The sequence below is a fragment of the Anas platyrhynchos genome, chromosome 7 (assembly GCF_047663525.1).
Source record: "Anas platyrhynchos isolate ZD024472 breed Pekin duck chromosome 7, IASCAAS_PekinDuck_T2T, whole genome shotgun sequence".
NCBI lineage: Eukaryota > Metazoa > Chordata > Aves > Anseriformes > Anatidae > Anas > Anas platyrhynchos.
This window is the reverse complement of record NC_092593.1, coordinates 20,187,888-20,205,845: the sequence shown is the minus strand read 5'-3', so window position 1 is coordinate 20,205,845 and position 17,958 is coordinate 20,187,888. Positions and strand designations below refer to the sequence as shown.

The following is a 17,958-nucleotide window of genomic DNA, read 5'->3' as shown; positions in this document are numbered from 1 at the left end:
GTCCTGTCACCAGGCACATGGGAGAACAGGCCAACCCCCACCTCGCTACAGCCTCCTTTAATGTACTTATACAGAGCAATAAGGTCACCCCTGAGCCTCCTCTTCTCCAGGCTGAACAAGCCCAGCTCCTTCAGCCGCTCCTCGTAGGACTTGTTCTCCAGGCCCCTCACCAGCTTCGTCGCCCTTCTTTGGACCCGCTCAAGCACCTCGATGTCCTTCTTGTAGCGAGGGGCCCAAAACTGAACACAGTACTCGCATTCCTCCTGAACAACTTCAGTTGCTTCAGTGTGCCAGCCCGCTAGCCGAGATTTTGGACTCCTGAAAGACTTGGAATGAAGTTTTTGTTCATAACCCAACCCAGTGTAGGAGACCAGATTAACTTCCTAAATGTGCACAGCTTAAACAGGTTGCCTATTCCCTTGTAAATTCACTTTCCTTTTGTATTGTAAGGTTACAGGACACGACACTTTGACGTTTCAAATGTATGCATGGTGCATTGCTCAAGTCTGTGTAATGCAAGTTTATAGTAAACATATTCTAAGTAAGCAGTTTCTATATGCATGATGTTAAAGAGATTTTAGTTACTGTGGGGAATCAGGTTATACTCCAAGAGGGTTTTTTTTATTATTATTATTATTTTATTTTTTTTATGATTATTTTTATTTTATTTTCCTTGACCCTGCAGATTCAGATGAAAGCTCTGTTTAAGTATTTTCCTGTTGTATTTTGCCTGCCCAGATTTTCAGCCGTTCCAGTGCTTCCAGCTGCCCAGTTCTTCACATCAAATACTAATCTTGCCTTTCATTGTTATCTAGCAATATTTACCCAGGGCCCTACACATTCCAGAGAGAGCTGTGATGACTCCCGTTGCTCTGTGTGTGTGGAAATAGAATATCCTCTCCCATACAGCTCTCTCTGGTGCCACTCAAAGATCAAATGCCAGAACTACATCAGTTCAGCTGATGCTTTGTGTAACTAGCATGACCTACATCAGTGAGTACTTTCATACCAGAATGATGCCATGTGATGGTGTAATCACTGGTAAGACAAAGCTTTGCCCGTGCTAGGACTTGTTTACCAACAGAGGAAAAGCTGCATTTGACTGGCACCATTTCCAAATATGTTTTTCTGTGGAAAAATTCTGCTTTTATATTAGAACAATAACTGCTCTTACATAAGCAAAACAATCAGAACTAGTGAAAGCGGAGTTTTTACTGCTGTAAATAGTTTCGTAAGGGCAATCGTACAGGGCAGAGCACCAGCTCAGAGCTCTGACTTTCATAGCTGTATCTGCAGAGTACACATTACATGCTATAAAAAATAAAAACCTGCTCATACCAGGGTATCTGATTTTCACGTACTGTATTGATTGACTCTACTGTATCGGTAATGACTGAAACAAAATTAGGAGTGCTTTCTTTGAATGTTATACCACTAGGATGTACTAAATGTAGGGCTTTTATGGGTACAGCATCTATGAAAAATTGTCTATCGGTGATGTTTTGTTTGTTTTAATAATATGCCAGTAAAAAAATGAAAATTAGGTTGTGTCTAACCTGCCTATTTTCTGTTTCTTGTGTAGTAAAAGCGGTGTTAAAATATTTAGATTGCTGTCACTCATGGATAAATTGGACTTTTAAAGAAACCATAACAACATTAAGACATGAATTAGAAAATAATGTTGTTTATACTGTTACATTGGAAAACACATTTCCTTCAATTAAAAATGGTGCAAGGCCCAAATCAATTGTTAAAGGTCTTTTAAAGAAGACTAAAATGCAAATCTTTGAGTCTACATTTTTTTTCTTTACTACTGTGAACAGTTAAGGATATTACTGCTGTACATTTTAGCTCTTCTTACAGGTGGTAGAGAAAGCAATTATAGTATTTAGGAATCTTACAGGATTCTCACTGTTCTGAGGAAGAGAGATTTTTCTTTAGACTTGAGTTCTATTTTTAATGTGTTAACTGTCATTTTAATCTTCCTGGAGTGGACTACTCATTTCCTACAGGACTTTTGTTTCATACACTGTTTCATAGCTTGCCTTGTTACTGGTAAGCTTTGTGAGCTTTGCCTGATAAATAGGAAAGGATGTCACTTTCTGACCTTTCCCCTTTGGGTATATTGCCATGTTTCAGTGCTTTCTCAGGCTTGAAGGAATTAAAGCAATCTGGATCTGCAGCTCTGCTGAGAGTGCTTCTGCTCTGTGCTGCTGCTCTGGCTGTTAATGGTGGGTGTAGGGAGCACTCAACACGTGAAGCACTGGAGGCTTCTTGGTGCTAAGCCCTTGTTGCTGGGGCTGCATGCACTCCAGTGGTGTTTGCAACCCCTTTCCCTCCGAGGTTGAGGAGCTCTGCCCGTCCTCCAAAAGCAGAACAAGCTGCCCTGAGAGATAGGAGCCTGAGCTTTTTATGATGCTTGAGCTAGACTAGGAATCTAGTTGAATTACTCGAGGGGAAACTTAGCCAGGGGCTTTGGACAGCTTTATTTCTCATTTGTAAATCATAATGCTGGAAGAAATCATAAAATATGAGAAAAGGTTATTTTATTTTTAACTGCCATTTTGATTTCCCAGAAGGAATTGACCACTGCCCACCAGTACTGACTCCAGGTTTTCCATTAGAAAAAAAAAAAAAAAAGGTAATTTTAAAAGTCGTCATAAATTTCTGTTTAATAGTTGGGTTTCATATACAGGCATACTTACAGCTTTAAGATTACAAAATGATTTCATCTTACATCCCTCAAAGTAAAAGTAAAACATTTTATTTTTAGTGTTTCAATCTCAAGCGCTCAACCACTTTACAAACATTGCTGAATTGAAGTTTGTAGCTTTCCAGTAAAGTATGAACTGTTCTTTTCCTGATATTATAAATGGAAAATGTGGAAAGGCTAGGGTCATTTACACAAGCAATGAATAGCCTTTTATAATGAAGTTATTTGTTTAGGATTTACTGTCATTCCGTAACCATTTAACAAATCTAAAACTGTGCTCTCGTTGAAATGGTACCACGTTCTATTCTCCACTTTTGGCCAGTTTCTCATGCCTCTCCAGTTCATCCCCTCTCTCACTCATTTGGCTGCCTGGTAAACTAGTTAATTTTTTTTTCAGCTGAACCAAACTGGGAATTAGCAACCAGCCTGATCTCGCTGTGAGACTGTGTGGAATCTCATCCTTAGAAAATGCATTATAGTCCTAGTTTTGCTACAGAATTCTTGTACGACCTTTAGCAAATCCCTAAAGCTCTCTGTTTCCAGTTGTAAAATTGAGATAATTATACTCCCCAGCCTTTCGGTATGTGAATATTAATTTATTAATATGCATGAGACATTCATACCCCACAGTCATGAAAGCCATGGAAGCTCCTAGATCAACATATTTATGTTTTTTATTCATCCACAGCCAGAGAGAGTTCATTCCTATTAAAAGCCTCAGTAACTCAGATACCCCCATAACATCTTAATAATATTAAACTGGAATTCAAAAGCAACATTAATCTTTAGTCCAGTGTCATCTTCATGGTGACTGTATCCTAAATTCATTTGAATCATCATAGCAGAAATTGATATTCTGGCAAGTTCCAAAAAGTATATGTTGCCAAAAGGCTACTGTTGTCAATGCATGACTAACTGCTGTGTAAATATTCTGAGTGTATACAGAATTCTGAATTTGGAATGTTTGAAATATATAATCATTGGTGCACCATCATGATGTAGGTAATGAGCCACCAATGCTTATGGTGCCAGACTGAGCCAGTCATTTTTAAACCGGTGATTTTCAGTTTCGGCTGGCTTGGTAACAGCAGCAAGTCAGCTGCAATATGCGTTCTCATGGTTTCATCTCAAAAACTGGATGGGGAAGACATGAAGATATAATTATCTTAATGGTAGTTCTACCATGCAATGTTAGCTGTGACACTGAAGAAATAGCTCGTATGAGACCATCTCCACTCTCCAGCTCTGCAGAGAAGCTTGCATAGGCTCCATTATTATTTTAAGTGACTTCTTCAAAATGCCCATCATGGTCCCTTGAGTTCAGAGCAGTTGAGACTAAGTTGTGAGTATTTTCTGCGTCTGTGGCCTGAAAAATCAGATGGTTAAATAAGAAAATACTTAAGAAAAAGGTTTGGTGTCTTCATGAAAGAAAACAGGGCTTCATTCTATTTCTGATAGGAAAAGCCACTAATCACAGGGGTAGGTGTTGGGGCACTGACTGCACTTACCAGAAAGGCAGTGGAAGCTTCTATTGCAAGGACCAGTAACAGCTTGGGGCATAGCATATGAAGAAATAATTAAAAGGCCAATCTAACTACATAACAATGAATTGCAGCTTAATGATTACTGATTCAACAATCGTTAATATCCAGAACACAAAATCTTACAGCCTGATTTTAAGGAGGAAACTTGCTGAGCTTGCAAAGCTTTACAAAGAAGGGAGGCGGAGGAGGAGAAGAGACACAGACATCAAGGCCTTCAGCCTAGAAAAAAAAAAAAAAAAAAAAAAGCAACTTGTTTTGTAAGGTCACTATGCCCTGTAAGATACTAATTTCAGGGAGACTTAGCAAAAGCAGAGCTGACACAGTGACTAATGAACCAAAGGTCCCAGTGTATTAAGACCCTTTTTGTAATTCATATTGCCAAAAAGATACTAATGCTTTTTGTGTAAGCAAAAACTAACCTAAACTACAAGCTTTTATGAAAGCAAGCATCCCAGTGACAATAATGTGTCTGTTACCTACTTAACTATATATTTACTAGAAGAGAAAGGGTGATTGAAAGCATTTAGTCCCCGACCATCAGCACCAGCTGCTGTTGTATCAGCCATTGTATTCAATGGTGTCGTTTAAAAGCACAGCCATTCCTCACTCCTATCAAATTAGAGGCTTTCAAACCTAAGGTACAAAATTGCAGGCAGCTGTGCTGTACCATGTGATGGTTATAACTGCAATATTAGGCCAATTTTGGGTGAGAATATGGCTTTGCTTTGCTTGTGTCTCTAAGACAGAGGTGATAGCAAAGATAGCTCTTTCTTGCTGTTTAAGTTTGTGCTAGTTTATGTGGTTGTGGTTGCTGTGGTTTATGTGGCAGTAGGTTGTGCCTGCTGTTCTTCCTATTTTTTTCTTCCCTTTTTGTCAGAAAAAAAGGATTGGGTGTGTTTCCAGTGGTATGTGTTATTGTTTGTGACCCCTATTCCTTATGCTTATTTCTGACCTTATATAGGTATATTTATATATTTACCTATATATTTATATAGGTATATTTATAAGGGTAACTAATTGGTCACTTGTGTTGCTGTGGACACAAGTGTTATTCTTAGTTAAATCCTTCAAACCTACAGATCAAGCCAGAATTATTTTGCTCTGAACACTGTTGTTCTGTCTTCACATGGTACTATGGGGGGGCTACTGAAAGGTATGAGCGCTGTCTTAACTCTTTCCTGTGGTGGTCTACAAGCCTTTAAATAGCACTAGTATTTCTGTAGGCTGGCTATGTAAAACACTTCACTTTTGAAATCAATCATTGGGTGATGCAATCCAGTGGCTTCGAAAATCTGAGCCCTACATTTCCGAAGCACTTGGAAAGACCATGCCATGTTCAGATGGGATAGGACTGTTCTGAGCTGCCTTTGACGTCCAGAACACTGACTTTGTGAGTCCTAGCTCACAAAGTCCACAATCTCGGATATCCAGAATATGAAATATCCAGAATCTCGGATAGCTATTCACTCAATGTTTGAAAAGCATGATCAAACAGTGTTTCCCGAATTCCTTTAAGCAGCAGGACTATTCCCGTACATCTCCAGCAGGGGACCTGCTTCCAAAAGGCAGCTGGCCTACTAGCACAAACCAACCGCTTCAAGGTCTTGCTGTTGCTTTCTTTTGCGTTATAGTACTCTGCTCTGGAACTTTGAGTATTATCCAGGTTGCACGGAGCATTTCCCACAGGTCCCTCTGTTTGTTGAGTTGCTATCCTGAAAAATTCTTCCTATAAAAGCTGCTAATTTCAAGAAATTGGGGAGTGCAGGTACTCCCTAGAAATTACCTAAGTTGTGATTTTTGTCCTAGGACTTACAATGCTATGATGGTGTCAGATATAAACCAGCAGTTTAGCTAGTGAAAGGGCGGGAGCATCACAGGAATTCATGGCTCAGGAACTGAAAACATCCCCCTGCCACCACCCGCAACAGCTGAGTACAGATGGAGAAGCTGGCTGTTTTCCATCATTAGTGAGTAACCCATTTCTCTGTGCTGATTGATTTGCCCTATGCTGTCTTATTTTTTTTCCATGCTATTGCTGGCAGAAAGGTCTTCTCTACTAACAACAAGTTTGTCTAGTTTTGGCATTGAGCTTAATACTGAATGACAATTTAATACTTCCTCTTCCAAGTCATGTTGACCTTTAGTTTTGTGGCAGATAATTTCTAATGTGTGTATATGAAGATATCTTAATTGCTTTTAAAAACTAGTTTGAGGGAAATCATTATTTCAGCACAAAAGCATGCAATAATGATTTTTCTATTACTGTGGGTTGCCGTACTGAGCTTAGCTCTTGTCTGTAAGAAAATAGGAGTTCACTGCACAAATGAGTCCCCATTTGCAAGCTGCTTATACACCTGTTGAAATGTTAAGCAGTGATTGAAAATCTTTTTTTTATTCTGCTTTCTCAGTAACACAGTAAAATAGATCTTTTCTTTTTGCTTCTAGTTACTAAAAGTATTTACCAAATAAGCTACATAAAGTTTAGTATAAGAGGCTCATCCTGAATTGACCTACGACTGAATTAAGTATTTAACAAGCTACGTGTATCCCTTTGTTATGGCTTTATAGCACACTTCATCATGCTTCCTGACAGCTTTGAGATTGGATTTTGATATTAACCAATGCTTGCTCTGAGAAGGTTCCTGCTCACATTTCCATTATTAGCTCCAATGACCTTAAATTCCTCCTGTAGTAGGAAGTGAAATTTTTAATCTATGATGAAAATCTTTTCTTACCATTCAGATTTCCATAAATCTTTTAATGCAAAGCATTCGAAGTAGGCGTGAGACTGCAGGCTGTACAAATAGCTCTCTTTTTCCTAAATTATTTCATAGTAAGTGAAATCCTGCTGGCATTATACAACAGTGGCGCTACTGCTAAGAGGGTGGAAAAGTTTTAAAAAACAAAATTCCATGGTAATATTAATAGCAGAGAATCATGAGGGATTCTTAAAATCTGATCTTGCGTGAGGGCAAGCAGTGGAAAAGGTTAACTGTGACCTCTGTTGGCACATCTGCCGGAATCGCTGGGCAGGGGCTGGCTGCAGGGAGGCCCCGCTACCTGTCCCCAGGGGCCGCCTCGCTGCTGTGCGGAGCCCTGGGAGCCGCCAAACCCCAGCGGCTCTCGGTGCCCTGAACCTCCAACACAACCGTGCGGCAGCAGCGCTGCCGGCAGTAAGGCTTGTGTGCCCGGCCGCCGCTGCTGCTGGCCTAACAGGTGCTCGCCGGCATCCCCGCCGCGGGGCTCGGCTTCCCCCGGGGGTGCGCCCGCGGAGCCGGGCGCTGGGCGCGGAGGAAGATGGCCGGGGCCGGGGCCGGAGGGGGCGGGAGGCGCCGCCGGGGCCGCCTGAGGGGGCGCCGGGGCCGCGCGAGGGGGGCGCGGGCCGCGCTCCGCCGGCGGCCCCACAGCCGCTCCCCTCAGCGGCGCGGGGCGAGCGGCCGGGGCCGGCGGCGGCGCCCGCCTCTGCCTCCTCCCCCTCGGTGCCCTGCCTCCTCCCTCCCTCCCTCCGCCGGGCGGCCGGGAGGGAGCGCGGCCGAAAGGTGCTGCTGGAAGGGAAGTTTGAAGAAGGTCGCCGGCTGCCTGGGCGCTCCCGCAGCATCATGGCGGAGCCGGGCGAGTCGCCGGTCCACGTCCAGCAGCCCCAGGCGGCGCCCGCCGCCCCGGCCGTCGGCTGGCCCATCTGCAGGGACGCCTACGAGCTGCAGGAGGTCATCGGTCAGTGCGGCGGGGAGCGGAGCGGAGCGGGGCCGGGCGGGCGGCGGGGGGATGCCGCGGGGAGAGGGGGGGCGGGCGGCCCCCGGCGGGCTGGGGCTCGCTGCCTGCGGCGGATGCGCCCGGCACTGCGGCGGCGCCGCCGGCGGCTGCCGCAAACTTTATCCGCCCGCCGGCGGCGGCCCCGGGGGGCGGCGGCTCCTTCTAGAAACCGCCGCGCCCCGCCCGGTGAGGCCCGGCCCGACTCGGCCCGGCGCGGGGGGTTTTGCCCCGGTGCCCTGCGAGGCGGCGTCAGCCCCGCGCCGAGCCCCGCTCTCCGCCGGGACCCCGGCAACTCTGCGGATGCGCGGCCGGCCGTGCGCGCAGCTGTGCGCGCATCCGCTCCGATTAGTCGGCATTTTTCCGGTGCTTGGATGGGGGAGGTAGAGCTCGCCCGGAGACCTGCTGCTGCATCGCCCTGACTTCCTTTTCGCTTTTCTTGCCGTCTTTCTGGGTTGCTCTTGAGCCCCGTCCTCTTCCCCCCAAGCGGTCGCTGTCGCCCCCCATCCACCTCCCCGTGCCCCCGGTCCCGGCCGTGTGCTCCGGGGGTTGCAGCCCGGCTCCCCCGGCGCACCCCGGCTTTTGTCCCGGTTTGCTGCCAGCCCCCCTCCGCAGGGGGCTTCCTGCGGTGGGCTTTGTCCGTCTGTCTGTCCGGTCAGTGCGAGTCACACGTGCTCCATCTTCACCCCATGCATGCGGAGTTCTGCAGTGTGACGAGGTGGCAGTGGCTAGCAGTGCGTGGGGTGGGCAGGTGTCTCTCCTGATCTACACGTTGCTTGTTGCTAATAAACTACTTTGGGAAAACTTGCTTGTGTTTGTGCGTGACGCTTTGAACTTGGAGCAGATGCTGCAGGTGGTAAAAGCCAGATCGGACTGGGGTTGTGGCGTGTGCGTGAGGCCATTTTGATGAAAAAATCCAGGAGCTTTGCCTGGTGATGCTGGTGGTGATCTTTGATATCGCACAGCCATCACTAACCACCATCAGGCTGAGGACAACCAGAATGCATGTTGGCAATGGGGGCTGCGAGCTGTGGGTACCCAGTTCTGCCATTACGCTGTTCTCCATGAGCACAATCCAAACAGCTGAGAACTTCTTCCTTGAAGTGGGGTGACTTGCTGCTAGCCCAGGTGGTCCTGTTGTGCTTGTCTGCACTTCCTAGGCTGTGAGAAGGGACTAAGGAGGGCCGAGGGTTCAGGTGTTGGGTACCAACAGGTCCAGGGAGGTAACGCGCCTGAAGCAGCTCTTGGTGAAGGCCCCATGTAGGCACAGGTTTGTTTCCCAGAGGCTTTCATCTTGCTCAGCATGGGGATGGGTCTAAATTAGCCAAGCAGAAGCAATTCTACTGGTATAAGCTCTATCTTTGCTGAGGAGCAAGTCTTTCTTCTAAGTGTTTTTAAGAAAAAAGCGTCAGAAAGTGTTGGATTAAGCCTTGTCTAGGGTTGCTTAGGGTGTGACGTGAGTCATATGAGTTATTTTAATAGTGGTTATTTTCTCTTGCAGTTTTGCAGAAGGGCTGGGTGAGAGTTCCTGAATGTCTTTCTCCTTTCCACTTATAAAGCCTGCATTTTTTTGTAGTGTAAATAATTTCTAAATAATAATTTTTAAGAATTTGTCCATTATAAGGGTAGATGCTCGTTGGAGTCACAAATACCTATCTGAAGGAAACTTTATTGCTTGTTACCTATTGGTGCTATTAGATATCAATATTTCTACGATAAAGTGAATGCCTAGTGAGGAAATTGAGGCCAGGTTGTGTTGAATTGGGTTCTTAGACATAGTGAACTTAGCTGGCTTGAGTTGAACTTTTACTAAGTTTAGGCTACATATGTGACTTTTTTCTTAAATGCATTGAGGTTTATTTTGTATCGTGATATATGATTAGTCTAATATATGCATATATATTTGCTTCAACATACTGGAGACCATTAAATTTGGTTGCAATGCTCTTAAAAACAGTAAAATAGTGAATTCCATGCAGTTGACCAAATGTGGACATAACATTCATCCAACATCTCCAGAATTGTTACTTGAATGAGTTTGGTGAGGGGTTCCTGAAGCAACTTTATATCTGAGGGAGGGGAGAAGGATCCAGCCTGACCTCAGCTCAGCAGCCGTTCCTGTCCCTCTGTGGCAGCCGTGCTAAGGTCAAATGCCTTGTGAACGCGAGCAATACCATGCACCACCAAAGCAGAGCCCTTCATCTATGGAAGGCACTGCCCAGCTCTTCCAGAGGGACTGGGTTGAGTCCTCAGGGCTGGCTTCAGTTACAACAGCCCTTTGCCACTTAAATGTGAAAAATAATGTATTGGAGCGTCTCTGTGGGCTTTGCAGGAGAAAAGGTACGCAGGGTGAGGTACCCCAAGATGCTTTATCACAGCACTTCACAAAAGAGTAAACTTTATATCATATGGCAATTAATATACACGGTGCAAAATGACTTCAATGGGCTGTTCTAGGGGGCATTTAAAAGTTTGTGATGATCATAGGATAAAAAGTTAAAATCATCACTTGTCATATATGTTGTCTCTATCCTGTGGATTTAGCGGGTTGGAGAAATTTTGCCCTCTTTATGAGAGTGTGAATGCTTCTTACTGCTCATCTGTGCCTGGCCAAATGCAATTTTGAAAAGCAAGACCACATGGTATGGATGTCAAATGATATGGCTCTTCTGCCTTCCCTTCTCTGTCTGTTGCTTTCTTTGCAATTGTTAGGAGGTTCAAGTGCCTGTGAGAATGCAAGCTGTAAGTTGTGCTTCTTAGGAGATGTTATTTCACGTGTGTTTTATTTTTAAGGTTGTTAGCAAGTTCTTTGTAAACTCTTGGTATGCAGTTGCATGATACATTTAATCTGCTGCAACAGGCAGCTGTTGAGAAGATCTCATTGATCTGTCAGAAAACTAGTTCTGCTGGGTTAGTTTTCGGTCAGATCAGGTTCCCTGTTTGATTTGCTGCATGGCTGATCTCATGGAAAGAAGAGGCTCTTCCTATTAATGCCTGTATCCAAATCTTTACCAGGGCAAGAAGAAATTCTGATTGCTGTCTGTAAATGTGTAGGATAGAGTTAAGAGATAAGGAAATTGTTGCATTAATTCAGATGGATATAGGCTGTAGAAACCTACGCATTTAGGCATTAAAAGGGGATTCCTGACTGTTTGGATGGTGAGGGTCCAAAACAGCCTTCCCGTAGGAGTTAGAGATAAGAATGGTAATTGCTATTAAGGGACAGCCAGACTTAATTTTGTGAAGATTTGGGAAATCTTTGTGTGACTTTAATATATCAAGATAAAATGTGCTGTGGATTTTGTTTATTTATTTTGTAGCTGGATATGACTTAGGTTAAAAGAATAAACAAACAAAATAACAGAGGTAATAAAACCAATACTCTGAGATTTCTTTTCAGTTTGAGTTTATTTCCGAGTAGTCTGGATAAGACAGCTGAAATAGATTTGTCTCAATTGCTGTCACACAAGCAAGGTTTTTTCCTCCTGAGAAGCAATGGAAATCTGCACAAAACAAATGTTTAAATGATAATCAATATAAAAGCATGAAAATTGAGTAGTCTTAATTATATTTGTATTCTTCATATTGTTATGAGTCCTACATCACATGGATGAGACAAAGCAGCACTAAATATTTTTTGTTTTTTTTTTTTTTAATTGATATGAACAAGAGACTTTGCTCTTGAAAAACTGCATTGGAGTTGATGTTCTCTTACTGGCTGTAACTTGGTGTTTGTAAAACTGCACTGATAGTTTGGGGGAAGATTCTGTTAGGGGCAAAGAGCCATTAGGATGGCTGCTTGCTCCTCTTACAAAGCAATAATTTCACTTCTCCAGTTGCAACTGATCTGGAGAATTAAGAATCTAGAAAACAGGCAGAATTAATAGGAAAAATAAAGAGTTAGTTCCAAATGATGGATTATCTTTACATTGGTTGCAGCTCATTAAAAAGCTACTTTAATTGAACTGAGGCTTCTGTCTAGTATTCCTAGTTAGCCTTTCTAACTTTGAACTCTAAAATATGTTGTCATTTGCTACCTTGTGATGTTCAGTGTTAAGTCAAATGTGTTGGGAGTTTGACTAAAACAGCTTATAGCTCACGGCTGTTCTGCTCATTTTGTAGCCCTTATTGTAAGCGGTCTATGAGCCACTCTCACATTAACAGCCAAGAGGTCTTTGGTGTTTCTGTGGAATTGAATACTTATTTTTTCCCTTGCTGCATGTGTGTTGCTAAAGGCTCTTTGTCTGACAGAGAATACTCCCCTGTTTTTGTTGTTATCAGGGATCTTAGTTTGGCTCTGTAGAGAGGGTCTGATTATGATGCTTAGGAACTGATGTTCAAGTTTGTAAGCATAGTATATGCTGTTTTGAAAAGTTTCTCTGTAGTTAAATAGGTAAAATACAGTAATACAGTACTGTATTTTATTATTTAGATGCTTGTGCCTCATTCACACTCAAAAATTTCTTATCCCTCTGCTTAACTAATCTTTTTTTTTTTTTTTTTTTTTGAGAATGTTTGGGGTGGGGTGAACAATTGAAGGGCTTTTGAATCAGTCACCTTGGATATTTGCTTTTGCAGGGGTTTTTGAAACCCCCTGTAATTCCTGTATACAAAACTGCGTAATTTGATAAGTAATGCTTAATGCTACCTGACATCTTTATCTTAAAACTTTGTCAAAACAAACGTGCATATTTACCTTAATTCTGATCCAAAGCAAATTACAGTTGTTAACAATAACTCTTAAGTTATAAAGGCAGCATGAGTATATTGTGTATGCGCACATCGAATGCAGCATTCATAACATTCATCATGTGAGTTGAAGTGAACATAGCTTCATACATCTGTAGCTTGACAGGGAGAGTTTGTTTTGCAGGTTAAAATTCTACATTTTGGGATATAATTGATTGAGATTGCCTGTCAGCTAATAACCATTTGAAGAAACTAAACAAAAGTTAAATCCTCATTGAGTAATGTAAAGGGGGTGGCTTTTAATTCAGTTGTCAATGTAAAGACTGCCATGGTACAATTAAAAATACCTCTTAGAACATCCTCAGTGCCATGCTGCAGACAAGGCTGTGCAGAGCACTTAGTTATTATTTGACATGTCCACACATGATAATAGCAGTGTTGGGGAAGGGAGCTCTGTCTTGACCTTTTTTTTTTTTTTTTTTCCCAAAGAAAATGAACTTTCTGTACTAGAAATACTGAGATTGGTGACAAAACTGTAGTTTCTGTTGTCTTTAAGACATCAGTCTTTAAGTGATTCATTGATCAAACCTTGCTATTGTAGTAACTTTTAAAATTGTAGCTTATGCAATTGGGATTCAAACTTGTCAGGAAGAAGATTAGTTACATTGTAATCTGAATGGTATGGAGAGTACATGTTTTCTTCATTTTTGGCTAACTTGCTTTGATTTTGTTGCTATTGCAAGTAACTAGCAAGTCTTGTTTATAATTTGTTAAACAGAAGGGTAAAGGAACACATAATCATCACACTCAGCATGTCAGGCAGTTGACTGGTACTACATAATTATAACTTACATGAGCGTATGCTGTGTTTCCAGCTCTTGGAATCCGTCTGCCTCCTTTTCACTTGGATCTCGCGCCCCTCTGCTTTCTACCCTCTTCCCCCACCCCAGATTCTTCTGAAAGAGAAGGTCTGGAACTTCAGACCCCAAAAGCCCAGAATTGGCTTGAGTGCTGCAAGAGGAGCAGTTCCGCTGGGAAGTGTGGAAACTTGATTCTTCTTAAGCCATGCAGCCAGGCTTTGCATCTTCAGTGTGGAACAGCTGCTGTGAGCAGCATTGTAAGAACACACTTTAAAACTTTTTCCTTCTTTCATGTATCATACAATGTTCTACACTTCAGGTTGACTGGTGACTTGTTTGGGGAGCTTCTGTGACTCTGTGAAGACACTGGCAGTGCTGATAAAGGTGGTGGGTTTTCAAGAGCCTATCTGAAGAGATTTCTGGTGCAATTTTTCAAGGGTGCTGAGTGTGGCAGTTCTGCTACTTTCTGCAAAGTGAGGCTCAGCAGAAAGCTGTAACTGTCACCATTGTTCATTTGGTTGCTGGTGTGTTCAGTTTGCGGCATCGATGGAGTTAATGTTTCCGGTCCTTTGTCCCCAGGTATTTGACTAAGCATGTGACTTCACTCCATGGCTTGGTGAAACCTCACTGTGATAAATTAGCTGTCTCCATTATTCCTTTATCTTTATGATTAATGATTTCTGAATTGTTTTATTAGTCTAATTATTCCTGTGAATATCTACGTGCCTCAGAGGTATTCTGATCAGAAGTAAAATGTAGGTGAAACTCAAGGATGTCATATAAGGCTGCTGTAATGATTATGTTGCATAGCTTTTAAGCTGAGTTATGCTAATGCACTTGAAGAGAAATGGGGGAATAAAGCAGGTGGAAAACTGGAAGGTTTTAAGTGTTCCTAGTCATGCTTTCAGATAGATGTAGCATAAAACTAAGACTCTTGATCTTGGAGGTCAAGATCAATATCGGATGTCTGAGGTTTTTCGTAATAGAAACAAATGATTATAGCTGTAAGCAAACTGTGTGCCAAGTATACCTGTTTTATGGTAGTGGTACAAAAATAGTTAATTGACTATACTGGAAAAATGTTGTGTATTTACCTGCTGATCGTGCTTTCTATCCTGTAAAAGTAATATGGATGAGATCATGAGCTTGGGCTATACCTTTTTGTCTTCTGAGAAGGATCATATTCAGACTGAGAAGGATCAAAACTGATCTATAAATTTTATTTTCCCTTCTCACTTCTTTGATTTGAAGACATTTTATTATGTGGACTGAACCTAAACTTACTTATTTCTGTTAGCCTCGTGCTTCCAGTCTGAGCTGGAACTCTATTGGAATTAGATTAGAATCACCTGATGAAAATTCAATACTATGATAGCATTTGTATTGCTCCAACTTCTCTATTATTTCATGAGGAATGGAATCAGGTAAGTTTTTGCTTGTACTGTGCGTCCATGACAGGCTCATTCTAGCAGAACGTATTCTGTTGCAGTGAGCTAGCTAAAGATGCTTTATAGCTCAGCACTGTAGTGTTAATTGCAGATCTTCATGACTGCGGTAGCAGAACTGTCTTTGTGTTGGTAGGTTGCTGTTCTCCATTCTCAGAAGAGAATGATGCAGAATGTGGTGACATCCAGAAGACCTAGAAAATAGAATTGTCCTAAGTGCTTGCTTTCAAACTAAATGAGAAACAATAAAATGTGGCAACTAACTAAATCAACAGCAGTGTTTGTTTGTAGTGCTACTCTGTGCAAGAACACTAATTCCTTTAACACTTTTTTTTTTTTTTTCCCCTGGGGATGAAATATGGTTCAGCATAGCAAATCTTCTATTTATCCTGCTTGTGTAAGGTGAAGTGGACTTAAGAAGATAACCTGATAAGGGGTCTCTGGTCTGTACAATGAGTACAAGAACTTCCTATCTGGTGTAGCTATGCAGAGCCATTTCCAGGGTGAGTTTTGCCTTCCAAATGTGTTTGCATTTGTATGTATACAGAATAGTGGTTTCTGTACTGATGATGGAAGAACAGGAAGGATGGGATAATCACAGTCCATGTTTCTCTTCTGAAAATATTTCAACTAAAAATCAGATCTTGAAATTTATCATCACAGAATCATCTAGGTTGGAAGAGACCTTCAAGATCACTTAGTGATCCAACCTCTGACCTAACACTAAAAAGTCCTCCCCAAAACCACATCACTAAGCTCTACAGAAACTTATCTTGCCATGTAACATAAAAGTATTTAAAGTTTCTAGTATGAAATATGATTAGATAGGTTTTGTTTTTGTGTTGTGTTTTAAGGTAGATGTAGTTTAGGAATATCAGACTCTATGCTAGAAGAGTATTGGAGTAAATATCCTTGTATCTCTGAAGTTTTCAAGTAAAAAACTACTTCTGAAGCAGTGCATTTATATCTGCTATGATAACATGCCAGTGCTGTTGAGGAACATGATTCAAATTAATGGTTAGATTAACATTTTTTTAATAGGTAATTTACATTATTTTCTTCTAGATTATTGTTGTATAGATAGCTATAGCTCAAAATTGTCGTTTCTTCCAGATATTATTCAGAGTGTTATTCTTGGGCTTTGCTTTGAGCTATTCTGAGAACTGAGGGCTGAATAAGGTTTGAACGCACGTGTAAGAAGGAGATTAGAAGAAGTAGAAAATGGAACCCTGCCGGTCATGCCTCAGCTTGGAAAAACTAAACCTGTTCTGGGAGTCTTGCAGTAAAGATTTTCTTCAGCTTTGTACTTCAGGCATGAGCCTGCAAAACTTAAGCATGTCCCTGGCCCTGGAGATCATTAGGGGCCTCAGGGCATCTTTGATTTGAGGCTTAGGGCTGGGACAATGTCTGATGAAAGCCAGCCACCAGTAGTGTCAGTTGACAGGGTGAGAGGCAATGAGCACAAATTAAGAAACATAAAATTCAATGTGAACATAAGAAAACTTTTCTTTACCATGATGGTGATCGAACAGTGGAACAGATTGATCAGAGGAGTGGTGGTGTCTTGATCTACAGAGATGCTTAAAATCTGTCTGGGCAACTTGCTGCAGATGACCCTGTTTGAGCAAGGAGGTCGGACTAGGTGATCTCTAGAGGACTCCTTTAGCCTTCAATGATACTCTGGGTCCATGGTTTAAAAGTTTTTGGTGGTATCTTTGTATGAAACAGCAGAAAAATATGCTTAGGGCTTCATTCTTTCAAGGCTGTCACATATCTAGGAAGCAGCTGACATGGGTATTCCTTAATATTGCTGTTAAGATTTTTCCTATGAAATTTGTGCTGACTCTTCAACCTAAGATAAAACTAGACCTTTAACAACAAATTTGGATACAAAATCTCAAAAGAAGAAAATGTCAGATTTCTCTGTCTTGTCTAGATAATCTTCTTTGGTTTAAGTTGAGATTTATTACCCAGTGTTCTTTTGTTGTGCAGCTGACTGGATGATAAGGAAGTTTATTCTAGCAGCTTTTTCAAATGGATTTAGAAAAAAGCTACCTTTTGTGGTGCTTGTATCCATGCGAAGTGTTTTATGCTGCTTCAGATCAGTGAAGGAAAAACAGAATGCCTATGCTGGTAGTCCTTTCTGGAAGGCTAATTAGTGACAGGGGGATCTCTCAGACTTAGTGTAGAAATCCCTTCACAGAATCCCTGGAAACTTCTCTTCTTAATAACAGGTAGTTTGAAGTCCGTGGTAGAATGTTTAAAACATGTATTGGAAGCAACGATGTGAAAGACATACTTTTGAAGTAACCCGATAAGAGAAAAAATATTACTGTCTCAAAACACAGGCAAAATTTCTGAGTTCTGTCAAATGTTGCAATAAACCTGAAGACCTTTAACACGTATTTAAATGCTTTTGTGTAATGCTATACAAAATAGCATTTGTATATGGATGACAAAGTTGAAAAAGAAAAGTGAGACCTGTTAGGTCATTGATGTAATCTGACTTTATCTCAGCATATTACAGCAGCAAAAAAATTGCTTTACACAGATGTTCTTTTGTATGTCTTTTGGCTTTGTGAATTTGATAGCAAGTTGGTGGTACAACTATAAAAGGGGAAAAAATAAATTACGTAATTGCCTGAAAAAAAAGACATATATTGTGAAGATGAATGGATAATGACAGTCAAAATCCATTTTGGTGTTTGAAACATTCTTAAACCAAATCGCATTTTTCACTTCAACTTTTTCATGTCTTTTGTTGGGAAAGTGCCAAATGGCTAGGAATCTGTCGGAGTCATTCAAGATGAGCACAGCGTGTCCACATCTCGCCTTATCCCAGGAAGGCCCCAGTTGGGTGTACAACAGGAGGAGGTTAGTTCTGCAGGTTTGTTCTGCAGATTTGATAGGGAGTTGTAACACAGTGTTGCATAGCAAACCTCAAAATATTTCCTGGA

General features: G+C 41.8%; 1 protein-coding gene and 1 long non-coding RNA gene across 15 annotated transcripts in view; one reads left to right on the top strand and one right to left on the bottom strand.

Moving 5' to 3' along the window:
* STK39 (serine/threonine kinase 39) overlaps nt 1–17,958 on the top strand; it is a 128,813-nt gene that overhangs the window by 32,109 nt on the left and 78,746 nt on the right. For 4 of the 12 annotated variants that reach the window (XM_072040928.1, XM_072040926.1, XM_072040929.1 and 1 more), the window contains exon 1: nt 7,540–7,971. The exons of 1 other annotated variant lie outside the window; for it this stretch is intronic. In XM_072040928.1, coding sequence (XP_071897029.1) covers nt 7,555–7,971 — 417 coding nt within the window. In that variant the 5' untranslated portion in view covers nt 7,540–7,554. Of the gene's footprint in view, nt 1–4,897; nt 5,163–6,063; nt 6,225–7,243; nt 7,972–17,771; nt 17,876–17,958 lie in introns of those variants that run through there. 7 more of the 12 variants (XM_038182287.2, XM_038182285.2, XM_038182286.2 and 4 more) reach the window with 7 other exon arrangements.
* LOC106016931 (uncharacterized) lies at nt 3,479–4,994 on the bottom strand. 3 transcript variants are annotated; one of them, XR_001190041.5, is made up of 4 exons: nt 4,677–4,994; nt 4,381–4,476; nt 4,222–4,263; nt 3,479–4,079 (listed from the first exon to the last, which is right to left on the bottom strand). It is a non-coding gene; the product is annotated as an uncharacterized lncRNA (long non-coding RNA). The 3 variants fall into 3 exon arrangements; XR_005267106.2 differs by having other exon boundaries at nt 4,222–4,476; XR_002401864.4 differs by having other exon boundaries at nt 4,222–4,476; nt 4,738–4,994.